The sequence below is a fragment of the Ovis aries genome, chromosome 11, assembly GCF_016772045.2.
Source record: "Ovis aries strain OAR_USU_Benz2616 breed Rambouillet chromosome 11, ARS-UI_Ramb_v3.0, whole genome shotgun sequence".
In the NCBI taxonomy this organism is placed as follows: Eukaryota; Metazoa; Chordata; class Mammalia; order Artiodactyla; family Bovidae; genus Ovis; species Ovis aries.
This window is the reverse complement of record NC_056064.1, coordinates 41,454,105-41,467,754: the sequence shown is the minus strand read 5'-3', so window position 1 is coordinate 41,467,754 and position 13,650 is coordinate 41,454,105. Positions and strand designations below refer to the sequence as shown.

The window sequence follows — 13,650 nt, the reverse complement described above, 5'->3', positions numbered from 1 at the left end:
GGGGGAGCTGGAGAAGTAGGAGGGGTCTGTAGATGGGGGAGGAGAGGAGGTGAAGGGTGGAGGAGAAGAGTCCATTTGTAGGGTCAGGGAAGTGACAGATGCTGGCCCCCTCTGGTCACCTCAGCTGGTACCAGACTCAGGCTCCCTCTCCCGTCCTCAGTTTATGCCCATGGCCCCTACCTTCTTCCATGCACCTTGCCCACCAATCCCCAGAGCCTGGCAGGCTTAGACACAGGATCTGTGAAAGGGACCACATGCAGCAGCCCTGCGAAGTGAACTCCCAAACTGCGAGCCAGGAGCCAGCTGCCTGGGGGTGAGGGTCCCGGGCTGGAAGCAGCAGGGAAGTCCAGGTGAGGGAGGAGTTGGCCTGAGCCACTAACAGGGCAGGCGGAGGCCTGGCAGACGTGATGCAAGGTTCCTACCTTCCGTGTTTTCTCTTGGAGTGTAGAGATGAACCTGTAATCCAAGTGTTAAAATCATGGCCTGGGGCAAAACACCATTCTGAATCATCTCCTTTGTTGCATTTAAAAGAAAAAAAAAAGGAAGGAAAGAAAAACCCCACACCAGCCACGCTGAGGTGTGTAGGCAGCTGTGTTTGTCAGGAACGCAGAAGGAGTTGGCTCCCCTTTGGGGGAGGAGACGCAATCCCACACCCCCTCGGGAGGGATATATAAGGAGCCCCGGGGCTGGGGGTGGCAGGCGCAGCCCTCAGGTTTCAGCCCAGCCCGCGCCTCCTGCCAGCTTCTCTCGTGCTGCTGAGAGCTCAGCACTGCTGCTTGCCCATGGCCACCACGCTTTTGCAGACTTCTTCCTCCACGTTTGGGGGTAGCTCTACACGAGGGGGTTCCCTTCTGGCTGGGGGCGGAGGCTTTGGTGGGGGGAGTCTCTATGGGGGTGGTGGGAGCCGCACTATCTCAGCGTCTTCTGCCAGGTTTGTCTCCTCGGGGTCAGCAGGGGGCTATGGGGGTGGCTTTGGTGGAGGGGCCGGTAGTGGTTATGGGGGTGGCTTCGGAGGTGGCTTTGGTGGGGGTTTTGGCAGTGGCTTTGGTGACTTCGGTGGTGGAGATGGCGGCCTCCTCTCCGGCAACGAGAAGATCACCATGCAGAATCTCAATGACCGCTTGGCCTCCTACCTGGAGAAGGTGCGCGCCCTGGAGGAGGCCAACGCCGACCTGGAGGTGAAGATCCGAGACTGGTACCAGAGACAGAGCCCGACCAGCCCGGAGCGTGACTACAGCCCCTACTTCAAGACCACTGATGAACTCCGCGACAAGGTAAGGCCTCTGGTTTTAGGGAGAGGGGAGCAGGTAGCTGGTACCAGCTGCCCCGGGGGAAATCCTTTTCTGCCCAGGCAATGATGTGTAACCTTGGCAAGTGGGGGAATGCATTCCAGATGTGGATGGGGGCACACTTTGCTCAGCCTGGCAGTGCTGGGGATCCTGTGAATCTGGTCTGGACCAGTAGGGGCCGAGATGAGAGCAGTGCTCACACCTGTGGGGCTCTGTCTAGAGCGTTCCTTTGCTTCTTTTGCAAGAATAAGGGTGCAGAGATGAAACTCTGGTCCTAGGAGTCCTGAACGCCAGGACCGCTTGCCTCACCCTCTGAATGTCTTGGGTGGCAAAAGCCTTAGGAGACCTGGGACTGCGCATGGACTCTGCCAGCTCTTCACTCACCCTTCACTCACTTGCACCAGTTTCCGCAGCTGCCCTCCAGGTTCCCACTGACTGGAATGTTCTATAGATGCAAGGCTGTGTTAAGGTGTGCAGGAGGCCAGCGACCATGAGTTGTCCACACGGGAGGCTGGTGGAGCACCCCAAGAGGTCACCCTGCTCCTGGCCAGGCAGTTCCCACGGGGCATTCCCTGCCACCCTCCTTGGTCTTTCCTGTCTCAGAGACCAGGAGGGTGGCATGGGATGGCTGGATTCTGTCTGGGGACCCTACAGCCTACTGTTGCTGGTATCCAAGGGAAGATGGTCAGTGAGGGGTCCCATGTGAGGTGCACGGCAGGGGGAGCAGCAGGGAAGAGGGAGGGGCCCTCTTGACACCAGCTCCCTTTATCCTGCAGATCCTGGCGGCTGCCATCGACAACTCTCGGGTCATTCTGGAGATTGACAATGCCAGGCTGGCTGCGGACGACTTCAGACTCAAGTACGCTCCTTCCGCATTGTCCCCCAGCTCAAGTGGTCCAGACCCCTTAACCCTCCTTACTTGGGTTTCCTCTTCCTTTCCAGGTATGAGAATGAGATGGCCCTGCGCCAGAGCGTGGAGGCTGACATCAACGGCCTGCGCAGGGTGCTGGACGAGCTGACCCTGACCAAGACCGACCTGGAGATGCAGATCGAGAGCCTGAACGAGGAGCTGGCCTACCTGAAGAAGAACCACGAGGAGGTGAGGATCAGGCAGCGGGTGGGGCTGGTGGGAGGCAAAGTGGGGCCACTGGGGACTCTTCTTAGTTGGCTGAAGGGCTGAGTGGTTTTGATATGCACCCGCCAACACAGAGGTCCCCATGGAGGGAAGGATCACTGGTGACCCAGACTCCTTATCTTCTCTGATACATCGCCAGGCCAGGTGGCCGGTGGGTGCTTCTGTCCTGATCTGTTTCATGAGCTCATAGAAGGGCCCTACTGTCTGAGGTCCTCCCTTGGCAGGACCAGAGACTAGAGAGGAGGAGAGACCCTCAGAGCTGAGAGGCCTGTGCGATCAAACCTTTTCATGTGGCATGGGCCAGGGTGGGTGTGGGGCAGAACTGAGGTCATGTGGTGCATTAGTGATTAGTGCTGGAGCCAGGATTGGCACGTGGGACCCCAGACTTAGCTCTGGCTACCGCCCTCTGTCTCTGAATGCCTACCCTCCCTCCCCTGAAGGAGATGAAGGAGTTCAGCAACCAGCTGGCTGGCCAGGTCAACGTGGAGATGGATGCAGCACCAGGCGTGGACCTGACCCGCGTGCTGTCAGAAATGAGGGAGCAGTACGAGGCCATGGCGGAGAAGAACCGCCGGGATGCCGAGGCCTGGTTCTTTAGCAAGGTGGGTCTGACTGGTGGGCCTCTCCTCAGCTTCCTGAGCCCCTGGGAGGCCCATGGAGCTCACTTCTCTTGTGTGTGACCTATAGACGGAGGAGCTGAATAAGGAGGTGGCCTCCAACACAGAGATGATCCAGACCAGCAAGTCGGAGATCACAGACCTGAGACGCACGATACAGGGGCTGGAGATCGAGCTGCAGTCCCAGCTCAGCATGGTCTGGCTCCCTGCTATGCCCCTCTTCCTCCTGCCAAGCCTCCCCCTCCCCACCTCTGCCATCCTTCATGGCTGCTTTAAGCATTGGTGTTCCCAAGCTCCCTCCGGGGGAGGTTCCATGCATTCCATTTGGCCTGTCTCCCCAAGCCCTCGATGGCTGGCTAGCCTGATGCAGTGTCTCTGGTCTGCTGCCCACTAGAAAGCCGGGCTGGAGAGCACGCTGGCAGAGACGGAGTGCCGCTATGCCGCACAGCTGCAGCAGATCCAGGGCCTCATCAGCAGCATCGAGGCCCAGCTGAGCGAGCTCCGCAGTGAGATGGAGGCGCAGAACCAGGAGTACAAGATGCTGCTGGACATCAAGACGCGACTGGAACAGGAGATCGCCACCTACCGCAGCCTGCTGGAGGGCCAGGATGCCAGGCAGGGGCTGGGGTGCAGAGGGGGAGTGAGGGGTTAGGGTGGAGAGTCATCTTAAGGGCACAGCAGTGTCTACAGTGAAAAGAGAGCAGAACATGGAGTCAGAGGTTCTGGTCTCTGTGCTCTGGTCATCGGCTATTATCTTGGGCAGGTCATGTCACCTCTCTGGTCCTGTGTGCCTTCTGTAAATGATACAGTTGGGCTAGTAGTCTTGGATTTGATGCTGGTTCCACTTCCTAAAGGAAATGGATGGGTGTTATTAAAGATTAGAATCTATCTGCTTAGGGGTGGCAGGTCTGGAGGGCTTGCAGGATGGCCCAGCCTTTAGAGAAGTCAGATATGGGGGTAGGGGTGGAGAAGCCTGCTTAGCTGTCTCCCTGTAGGCAGACCTGAGCTTCTGTCCTTTGCTTACATCTGCTCCCATCTCTCTTGCAGGATGGCTGGCATTGGTACCGGAGAAGGTAAGAGGCTTAACTCTTTCTGAGTTGAGCGGGGAGAGAAACTGTTGAAGTCACAAATACCCTTAGAATGGGGAGGAAGGGGAAAGAGACCAAGCATCCAAGTAGGGTGGGGAGATGCCCATTCCAATAGGTACTTCTTCCTCCAGTGGGACCTCTGTCAGTCCCTGGTAGGGCTGGGGTTGAATATTTATGGAGAATCTTCCAGGATGAGCAAACTTTATCCAGGGCATAGCCCCTGCCTAGGCTCCACCTTCATGTACTTTTGGATGCATGCACACTAACTCGTGTCAGTCATGTACGGCTCTTTGCAACCCTACGGACTGTAGCCTGCCAGGCTCTTCTTGTCCATAGGCAAGAATACTGGAGTGGGTTTCCATGCCCTTCTCCAAGGGATCTTCACGACCCAGGAATCGAACCCATGTCTTTTATGTCTCTTGCACTGGCAGGCATGCTCTTTACCACTAGTGCCACCTGGGAAGCCCCATACTTATGGATAGACGTCCATGATTACTTCCTGTTTACGTGCAGCTTAAAAGCTCTGACATTCTTGCTCACTGCAGGGCATACCTGCCGCTGCTCCCGCCCATCTCTTTGATGAGTAATTCAGCACCAGTCGTCCTGGCAGCTCTGGAAGGACTGGCCGATGGCCATTCTCAGGGGTGCTGTCCAGTCTTCTCAGAGCTCAGACGAGGCCCTGGCCCCCTTGGGAAGGAGTGCAGGGAGCGTCTCCCACTCTTAAACTTGCCCCTTCTTTTTACAGCCTCCCTGGGAGGTGGCGGTGGCGGCAAGGTCCGCATCAACGTTGAGGAGTCTGTGGACGGGAAGGTGGTTTCTTCCAGAAAGAGAGAAATCTAACACCCCAGTGCAGGGGAGATGCCTTTGCCACCCCTGCCCTCCCCAGGCTGAGCAGAAAGCTGGCCAGAGGGACCGGAAAAGCAAATTCCAGGCTCTGCCTTCAGAGGGTCTGGTCCAAGGGGTCCTTCGTTTCTTAGTTGGGTGCTTCCTGTGCTCTCCCCTGCCCTCTCCAGATTTCCTGCCTCCAATAGAGCAGGGAGGTGCAAGAAACAGCTCTGCTGTGTAACAAGCTCATGGTCTGTACCATGTCCATGCAATAAAGACTTGCTTTTCCTTTTGCAAATATCCCTCAGTAGCATGTCCAGTTTTTCTTGTTGGTGGCCTCTGAGAAAGGCCAAGGCCCACCTGCTGCCGTCTCTCCCCAGCTTTGACCTCTTCCCTGCACAGTCACTCTTTGGGGTGTCTGGGTTGCCTCGGACAAGCCAGGCTGATTGGATGACTTGTTGTCTGGCTGACCCCATTTAGTGATCGTGGAAGCAGGAAACAGGGTTCCTTAGAGTGGTGTGGTGTACTTAACACGAAGTAAACACATCGAGACATTGATTAATCAGTTACCGGATGACTGACTGCGTAGACGGCTCTGGTTCACCACTGTATGGTTGGCACTGGGCTAGGCACACCCACTCACGGGTCTCATTTAATACAACTGCTGGTGGTCAGGCCTTATTATGCCATCTTAGAGATGAGGGAACTTAGAGTTGAGACGGGAAACTTACAAATGAGGTGGTCAGGCTGATGATTAGTCCAGTGGCCTCATGGCTGGACGGTAAGTAGTAGGGCTGGGGCTGGGCCCCACACCTGTATGACTCCAAGTTCACGGCTTATTCTCGGATCCCAGGCCCTGGTTCTTCACAGCCAATTGCCAGGACCTTCCCCCTTGCTTCCAGCTCTCACCACGTATGCTCCCTAATTTCCCCTCTTTCCCAGCTGGGCACACCTGACCTCTAGAATGGCTGAGCCACTTCCCATCTCTGTCCCCCTGCAAACCTGGCCCCCATCCCTCCATAGATGCCATCTCCCTACAAGGCACTGAAAGCGCCGAGAGGGAGAGACACCAGCTCCAGGAAGCCCTCCCTGATTTCTCTAATTCCAAGTCCAAAGCAGCTCCAGCCCTTACTGCCCTTCTTCATCCAAATCCTGCTCCCCGTCCCCAGTTTCTACCTAAGGGCTCATTAGAGCAGCGGCATCCGCACACACCTGATTTGCTGCCTCTGCTCTGGGGCTGTTCCTCTGGAATCCATAGCCTCTGCTGTGCTTGTGCTTAGTCACCCAGTTGTGTCTGACGCTTTGCAGCCCCATGGACTGCAACCCGCCAGGCTTCTCTGTCCATGGGGATTCTCCAGGCAAGAATTCTAGAGTGGGTTGCCATCTCCTCCTCCAGGGGATCTTCCCAACCCAGGGATCAAACTCAGATCTCCCACATTGCAGCAGATTCTTTACCATCTGAGCCACCAGGGAAGCCCAAGAATACCGGAGTGGGTAGCCTAACCCTTCTCCAGGGGATCTTCCCAACCCAGGAATCAGACCAGGGTCTCCTGCATTGCAGAAGAATTCTTTACCAGCTGAACTACCAGGGAAGCCCCTAGCCCCTGATAGAGGGCAGGGAATGAGGAAACAGAGAACTCTGGGCCCTGGTTGGACTGGGCTCAGGAGAGGATTGAGGGGAGAAGGGGAGGGGAGGGAGAACCGGTTTCTTTGTCCTGCTGGGAAGATCACATGGGAGGTGCTGCTGTTCTCCTGAGAATCAGATCATTTGTGGGGAGGGCCAGGCCTTCTGAGAGGCACCCCGTGGGTCTCACTGGGTGAAACTCCTCTTCCAGCAGCCCTGGCTGGAAAGAAGGTGGCATCCACTCTTTCTGAGGGGGATTTAATCTAGAATGTATCTCCTGAGTGCACAGATTTCCCTGGGGCTGGGGGGGAGGAAAGGGATTTTATTAGTGTCTGTACACTCCCATGGTAAGGAATCTGCTTGCAATGAAGGAAACCCGGGTCGGATCCCTGGGTCGGGAAGATCCCCTGGAGAAGGGAATGACTACCCACTCCAGTACTCTTGCCTGGCGAATTCCATGGACAGAGGAGCCTGACGGGCTACAGTCCAGGTGGTGGCAAAGAGTCGGACGCAGCTGAGCGACTGACACTGCACCCTGCCAGGCTCTGGACAGGGCATTCAGTGGATGGTGTCTCATTTCCTCTCCCAGAAGCTTTTGAAATTGAGGCCAGACTTGAGCAGCAGTTTTCAGAAGAGGAAACTGAGGCCCATGGAAGCTAAACCACAGGCATGAAGCCACAAGCTAGGGGACAGTGACGCTGGGTCTGGAGCTTTCTCTCTAATTCCAGACCCTTGCTTTTCCCTTGATGCCAGGGGGTGGGGATGGTGTGTGACAGAAGCTGGCGACACCTTCCTTAGAGGATGTGCTGGTCTGAAACTCATTTCTTGACCACTAGGGGCAAACTGTTCAAGCGTCACACAGCCAATACGGTCAGAAAGATTGTCCTTACAAGGCACCTTGGTCTCCCACGCTGCGGTTCAAGCCCAGAGCACTGGGCGCCGTGTCCCTGACATCCTGGGGCTCAGCCAGGCTCCTTTGGGACACTCTCCCCCCACCCCCCACTATTGAGGCTGGTAGCTGAGCTACTGCTCTTGCATCACTGATATCCAGGTCTCTTTTGAGAGGTCTCAGGCCTAAACAGCCACAGAAGAGTCTTCTTTGACTGCAAAAATAACCACGTCTGCAAAAGTGCAGGGCAGAATGGGGCTCAGCTGTCCCTCATCCAGTGAACCTCCTCTAGAGACCAGACCCTGAGCTAGGGGGGAGAAGCCTGCTTCTCTCTTCTTGGAGCACCCCTGCCTGCTCTGCTGGCCTGCTCTGCTGGGATTCAGGGACAGGCTATCAGAGAGGCCCTTGCAACTTGCCAAGTTCTGTCCCCTGCCTGACCCTGAAGTGAGATGCCCACTCCCAGGGAGAGTGCATGCCTGGCTGAGCCCTTAAATTGTCTCCGGACATAGACAGCCACCTCCTGCCTGTCCCTGGATGGAGGTTGGGCTAAGTTTCCAGCCAATCCGGGAAGCAGGCAGCAGGCCTCCCTCTGCTGCTGAGAGGGCAGCTTTGGGACTAGGGATTAGGGCTCTGGGTGTGTCCCGGGTTCAGGCTGGCCTTCCCAGAGCAGGCATGGGGCATGCCCACCTTTCTCACTGAGGACTCTGAGTCCCTGTCCCCCTCTGGGTCTCAGTCTCCCCATCTTTACATGGAAGATTCTGATTGGACGAGATGATCTTGAGGTTCTCGATGCTGAGACCTCAGGGGGGAGCCTGACCTGGGAGACCCTGGCAGCAGGGGCAGTGTCTGCTCCACGCACAGCTGAGTCCTCAGCGGGGCCTCTCAGTAAATATTTATTGCCTGGGTCCATGACCTTTTTTCTCTTTTGCTCCTTCCTGCTATAGGCAGGGCTCTGGACATTCCCTGGTGTCTTGGGCGTGTGCCCACCTAGGGGTCACCTGTCCCTCCATGGGCAGCTGGCTGCACGAAGGAAAATAAAATGATGCCAGCTTTTCCCATGAGATCTGGAGCTGGGGTGACCTCACTGGATACCATTTCTGCTAGACATTCCTTCTCATTTAGAGCCAGCAGACAACGTGTCTCTGAAACAACTTTTCAGGCAGTTAGCCAGCACCGGCCTCTGCCAGGAAAGGTATTCAGAGGTATATTTGACAAAGCCCCTGTCCTCAGGGAATGTAAGACTGAGTGGGGGAAATGAGACCAGAAAGCCACCAGCTGTCACTTGTCTGGATGCTGCCGGTGCCATGCTGGTGCAAGAACCAGAGAGGGAGGCGAAGCAATGAGTTGGCGCAGGACGGAGGACCGAAGAATATTCTGATGGGTCATCTAACAATGAGAAGCTTGCATTTCCTCGTTTGTAACAGGGAGGGGAGAGGAACCTTCCGCCTGCTGGGAGCTCCGGGGTGTCAGGTGCTTCTCAGATACTCACTCGTCTGACGCTTGTTTTTCTGTTATGGCCACCGAGACACTGAAAGGTTGAGTAACTTTCCCAAGGTCACACAGCCAGTCTATGGCAGACGTAGGGTTGGAACTCAGGTCCACTTAATTCAAAGCCTGTACTGGCCTCTATGTGTTTCTGGAGAACTCGGGTGGTAATAACAGGGGTTTTAGAAAGCTGAGTATGTAGAAATATAAAGCCCTGAGACTTTGAGGCTAATCCCGAAGAAGGCTCCTGAGGACTGCTGTGTCAAGCAGGTGTCTCTGAGGAGGCAGAGTGCCCAGAGAGCCTGGGTCCACCATCTGGGCAGGGGCTGCCTTTTACAAGGTGACTCTTTCCTGTGGGGGAAGCTTAAGACCCGTTGGGAGGTCGTCAACCAGACTGGGGGCTTCCCAGGCGGCTCAGTGAGAAAAGAATCTGCCTGCAGTGCAGGAGACACAGGAGACACGGGTTCGATCCCTGGGTCAGGAAGATCTCCTGGAGGAGGGCATGGCAACGCATTCCAGTATTCTTGCCTAGAGAATCCTAAGGACAGAGGAGGTTGGCAGACTACAGTCCATGGGCTCACAAAGAGTCAGACGTGACTGAAGTGACTGAGCGTGCACACATGTGCACAGCCAGTCTGGTCTCCAGACCCCTTGTGGTCCAGGGAGAGAGAGAAGGAGGCAGGAGCCTGATCCGAGATTCAAGCAAGGAACTCTGGTGAGGAGCTGGAAGCAGGGTTTAGGCCTCAGATCTACAGATGAACAGTCTGGTGACTCTGGCTAAACCTTTGAGAACCAGAGCCCCAGAGGGCATTGCTGAAGGAAACTTAGAAGTCATCTCAGTGGAAGGCCCCCAGTGAATCAGGGGTCAACCTAGAAATCCGTGTATTTCTCTTCCTTTCCCATTGCCCTGGGTCTCTGCATTCCAAGTCTCAGTTTCTCTCACCTGTGAAATGAGGGGGTTGAATGGGAAATTTTCTACTACCATTTAGGTTTTGACATTCTGCACTGAGTGAGTACCCGGGAAATCCCCCGAAGTACCTGAGAAATCAGGTCAGACAGCAGACAGGCTGAGCACCCAGCCATCAGTGCACAGGCCTAACCTCTGTGGGCTGCAGGACCATCCACCAGGTGGGTCTTGGATGAGAGGAGGCCTGAGAATGGCGAGGGCAACAGAGGCTGGTCTCTGGATAGGACGGTGCTAGCACTCGTCCAAAAAGGATTAACCAGGCAGTGGTTAAAGGTGCAGACCCTAGAGCCAGAGGTTTGAATCTTGGCTCTGACATAGTCAGGTTTGGGCAATGCCATCAGCCTGTCTGGGTCTTCATTCCTCATCTGCAAAAAGGATATGATTAAAATAGTAGAGTTGTTAAAAGGACCAAATAAAGTCATGCATGTAATGTGTTTCACAGAGTGTTCAAGATGTTAGCTAGTGTTATTTTATTATTTTTTAATATATACAGAATGGGATACTCAGAGATCAGACACTGAGTTTGCAGCAAGGCTTGGAGACCGGTAGGGTAGTGAGAGCCAGATACCAGCTTAAATCTTGACTTCACGGCAACCTTGGACTAGTGACTTAGTCTCCCTCAGCTGCTTCATCTATAAAATGGGGCCAAATAAAACCCCTCACCTGTTGTTGTGCAGACTCAGTGACAACTTGTCAAGACGAGCCTCTTCTGCAGGGTTACTCATACATGGGGCTTTCCCTCCCCCTCCCTGGAAACGTTATAGAGGAGGGGACTAAATCTGTAGTTTTGCCAGAAAGCAAAGAAGGGAGCTTTAGACCCGTGAGCAGGGCCTCAGCCCCATCACTGGGTCCTGTCCCATCTGACCCAGGGCTGAGAGAGGAGAAACAGGGTCCCCCATACGGCTCTCTGCCCAGGTCCCTCTAGGAGGGCTGGCAGGTGTCCCCGGCTCTGTGGGTCCTGGGGTTCACTTCGTGGTCAGAGGAAGGCATTCCTGTGTCAAGGCATCACATACCCTCCTCGGGAGGGGTGGGGAGGGGCTGTGCCCTGAGCCTGTGAGAGAGGCATGTTCTGGCCACCGTGGGCCTCCAGAGGACCTGTGATTATTGTTCCTCTGAGGGGCGTTGGCTGAACCTGCTCTTCAGCCCCGGGAGGATCGTCATTCCAGGCCTGGCAGGTTCCATTAATCACCTTCTTGTCTGTTTTGATCCCCACTGAGAGAGAGAGAGGGCTCCTGCTTTGGGCTGAATCACACCTTTTCAGCGAGAGAGCTGAGCCATCAGTTTGGAGCAGGAGGGCTGGGCAGGGTCAGGGGTAAGGCTAAATCCCTGGTCTCACCAGGTTTTGGAGCACCGTGGCCCACCCTGGCTCTCTCCCTGATGCTGACACCTGCGAAGGGAGATGCAGGCCCACTTCCCCACCTGAAGAAAACAAAGGCCAAGAAAGCCCTGACTCAGAACCTTCCTTTCTGGTATTGCAGAATCAGCAAAAGGGTTTCCAGGACAACCTCAACTCACCTCTCCCCAGCCCCTGGCCTATCCCACCAAGCCCTTCAGGCTGTTGTGGGCAGAGGGAAGCTCCCGGGAGGCCATTCACGGCCACCCATGGACTCCTTGGTAAGTGGAAACTGGAAGCCTGAGTTCTGGGTCCACCATTCTCAGCCCTGGAAACTCTCTATTCTGGGCTTCTGAGAGGCCAGCTCAAGGCCCTTTACTTTTGGCTCGAGAAGGAAATGGCAACCCACTCCAGTATTCTTGCCTGGAGAATCTCGTGGACAGAGGAGCCTGTTGGGCTGCAGTCCACGGGGTGGCAAAGAGTTGGACATGACCGAGTGACTAGGCATGAAGGTGAGGCCTCCTCTGGTGGGCTTCCTAAGTGGACCCTGAGTCTCAGGCACATCCCAGGCTCCTCGGCAGGGACCCTGGCCTCAGGCCCTAGGTCATATCCTCTATGTGGCCTCTTGGTCAAACATGCACAAGCTGAGTCAGGCATCACGTGGCTGTGGGACTAGAAAGAGCTCAGTATTACAAGACTTCCTTTTTGGAACTGGCTATGCCTCTGAGGCTGCTGCTGTAATGAAATCATTAAATCCATGGGTCAGGCTGACCTAGGGCTTCTCAACCTGGACACAATTGACCTTCTGGGCTGGAGGATTCTTGGTGGCAGGGGCTGTCCTGTGCACTGTAGGGTATTCAGCAGTATCTCTGGTCTCTGTCCTCCAGATACCAGTAGTATCCCTTTGGTGTGATGAACAAAATATCTCCAGACACTATGAAGTGTCCCTTGGGAAGCAGAATAGCCCCTGGCTGAGAACCTCTAGATTCATCTATGGTGACAGAGTTGGAATTATTGTTATATTAGGGGAATGGGGGATATGGACGGCAATTGACCAGGAAAAGGTACAATGAGATTTATAGAAAGTTGGAAATGTTCTGAGTGGTGGCTTAAAGTTTCATAGCTGAGGATCCCACATTAAGATCCCCACAACTAGATCCCACATTAAGCCTGATGCTTATAATTTGTCTATTTTGCTGTAGGAAAAAATATGCCTAAAGAATGAGCCTAGTCTGATTCAGGTCAATGTATGGCAAAAACCACTACAGGATTGTAAAGTAATTAGCCTCCAATTAAAATAAATAAATTAATTAAATAAAAAAATGAAAAAAAAAAAAAAAAAAAAGAATGAGCCTAGCGTCAGACAGATCCAGACTTGGGTTTCAGTCCTGACTCTGCCCTTAAGGCTTAGTTTCCTTCTCTGTAAAATGAGGATAAGAGTAGGGTCAACCTTCCTGGGCCACTGCAAAGATTAAACAAGGTGTGCGTGCTTAGTTGCTAAGCCATGTCTGATTCTTTGAGAACCCATGGACTGTAGCCGAGGAGGCTCCTCTGTCCATGGGATTTCCCAGGCAAGAATACTAGAGTGGGTTGCCATCTCCTTCTCTAGGGGATCTTCCCCACCCAGGGATCAAACACAAGTCTCCTGCATTGGCAGGAGAATGGATCCTTTACCACTGAGCAACCAGGAAAGCCCCTTAAACAAGGCAGTCATTATACAATTCTTAGCCCAGTGCCTGCATATGGCGAGGGATCTGAGGGTGTTAGCTCTTACCAGGTGTGGGTCCCCTTGCCCTTTCTCCGCCTCCTGTTCCCCAGCTGTGTCAGATGGTCCCTAAGGTCCCTTTCCACCGTGACTTTATCTGATGGTCTTGGAGCCACTTTTTTTCTCAGCCTAAACACCTTCAAGGTCATTGATTCTACAGGACCTTGCTGGAAGCAATGGAGTAGATGAAGTGCCAAGAAGCACACAGAACATCTCAGTCAGACTTTTTCGAAATAGGATGAAGGGAGGCGGAGGGTCACTTTGCCCCTTCCTTCCCTCTGCAGAGGCTCCCTGGCAGGCAGGTGCAGCTCAGTCCCCGTTCTAACATTGGGTGGGGCTGATGGGAGTGAGTTCCCTAAGCGGAGAGGTGAGACAGAATTCAGTTGTCAAAGGGTAGTCTCAAGGAGAACACAGTTCCCTCTGAATCATCCCTTTTGTTAAGGATTAAAAAAAAAAAAAAAGGCCCCTTCCCTCAGAGGCACAACCCACCCTGGAGAACGGAGGTAACTGAGCTTGTGGGAAACATACATGCAGCTGGCACCAGTCAGAGGGTGGGGAAGGGAGGAGAGAAGAGAGTGCCACTGTCCAACCCCTTGGAAGGTGTATAAAAGGCATCCACTGCGGAGGAGAGCC

General features: G+C 54.4%; 1 protein-coding gene across 1 annotated transcript; it reads left to right on the top strand.

Annotated features, from left to right (window-relative positions):
• Nucleotides 1-697: 697 nt before the first annotated feature.
• On the top strand, nucleotides 698-5,254 carry KRT15 (keratin 15). Its single transcript, XM_004012902.5, has 8 exons — nucleotides 698-1,274; nucleotides 2,066-2,148; nucleotides 2,232-2,388; nucleotides 2,865-3,026; nucleotides 3,112-3,237; nucleotides 3,436-3,656; nucleotides 4,089-4,114; nucleotides 4,875-5,254. The coding sequence occupies exons 1-8, from the start codon at nucleotides 783-785 to the stop codon at nucleotides 4,967-4,969; spliced, it is 1,362 nt and encodes a 453-aa protein (XP_004012951.2). The 5' UTR covers nucleotides 698-782; the 3' UTR covers nucleotides 4,970-5,254.
• The last annotated feature ends 8,396 nt before the right edge of the window (nucleotides 5,255-13,650 follow it).

Excerpts from the sequence above, each read along its gene's own strand:
- KRT15 (XM_004012902.5), top strand. The coding sequence starts at position 783 with ATGGCCACCACGCTTTTGCAGACTTCTTCCTCCACGTTTGGGGGTAGC. Across the intron at positions 1,275-2,065 it reads CTGATGAACTCCGCGACAAG|ATCCTGGCGGCTGCCATCGA; the intron begins GTAAGGCCTCTG and ends TTTATCCTGCAG. Across the intron at positions 3,657-4,088 it reads CTGGAGGGCCAGGATGCCAG|GATGGCTGGCATTGGTACCG; the intron begins GCAGGGGCTGGG and ends TCTCTCTTGCAG.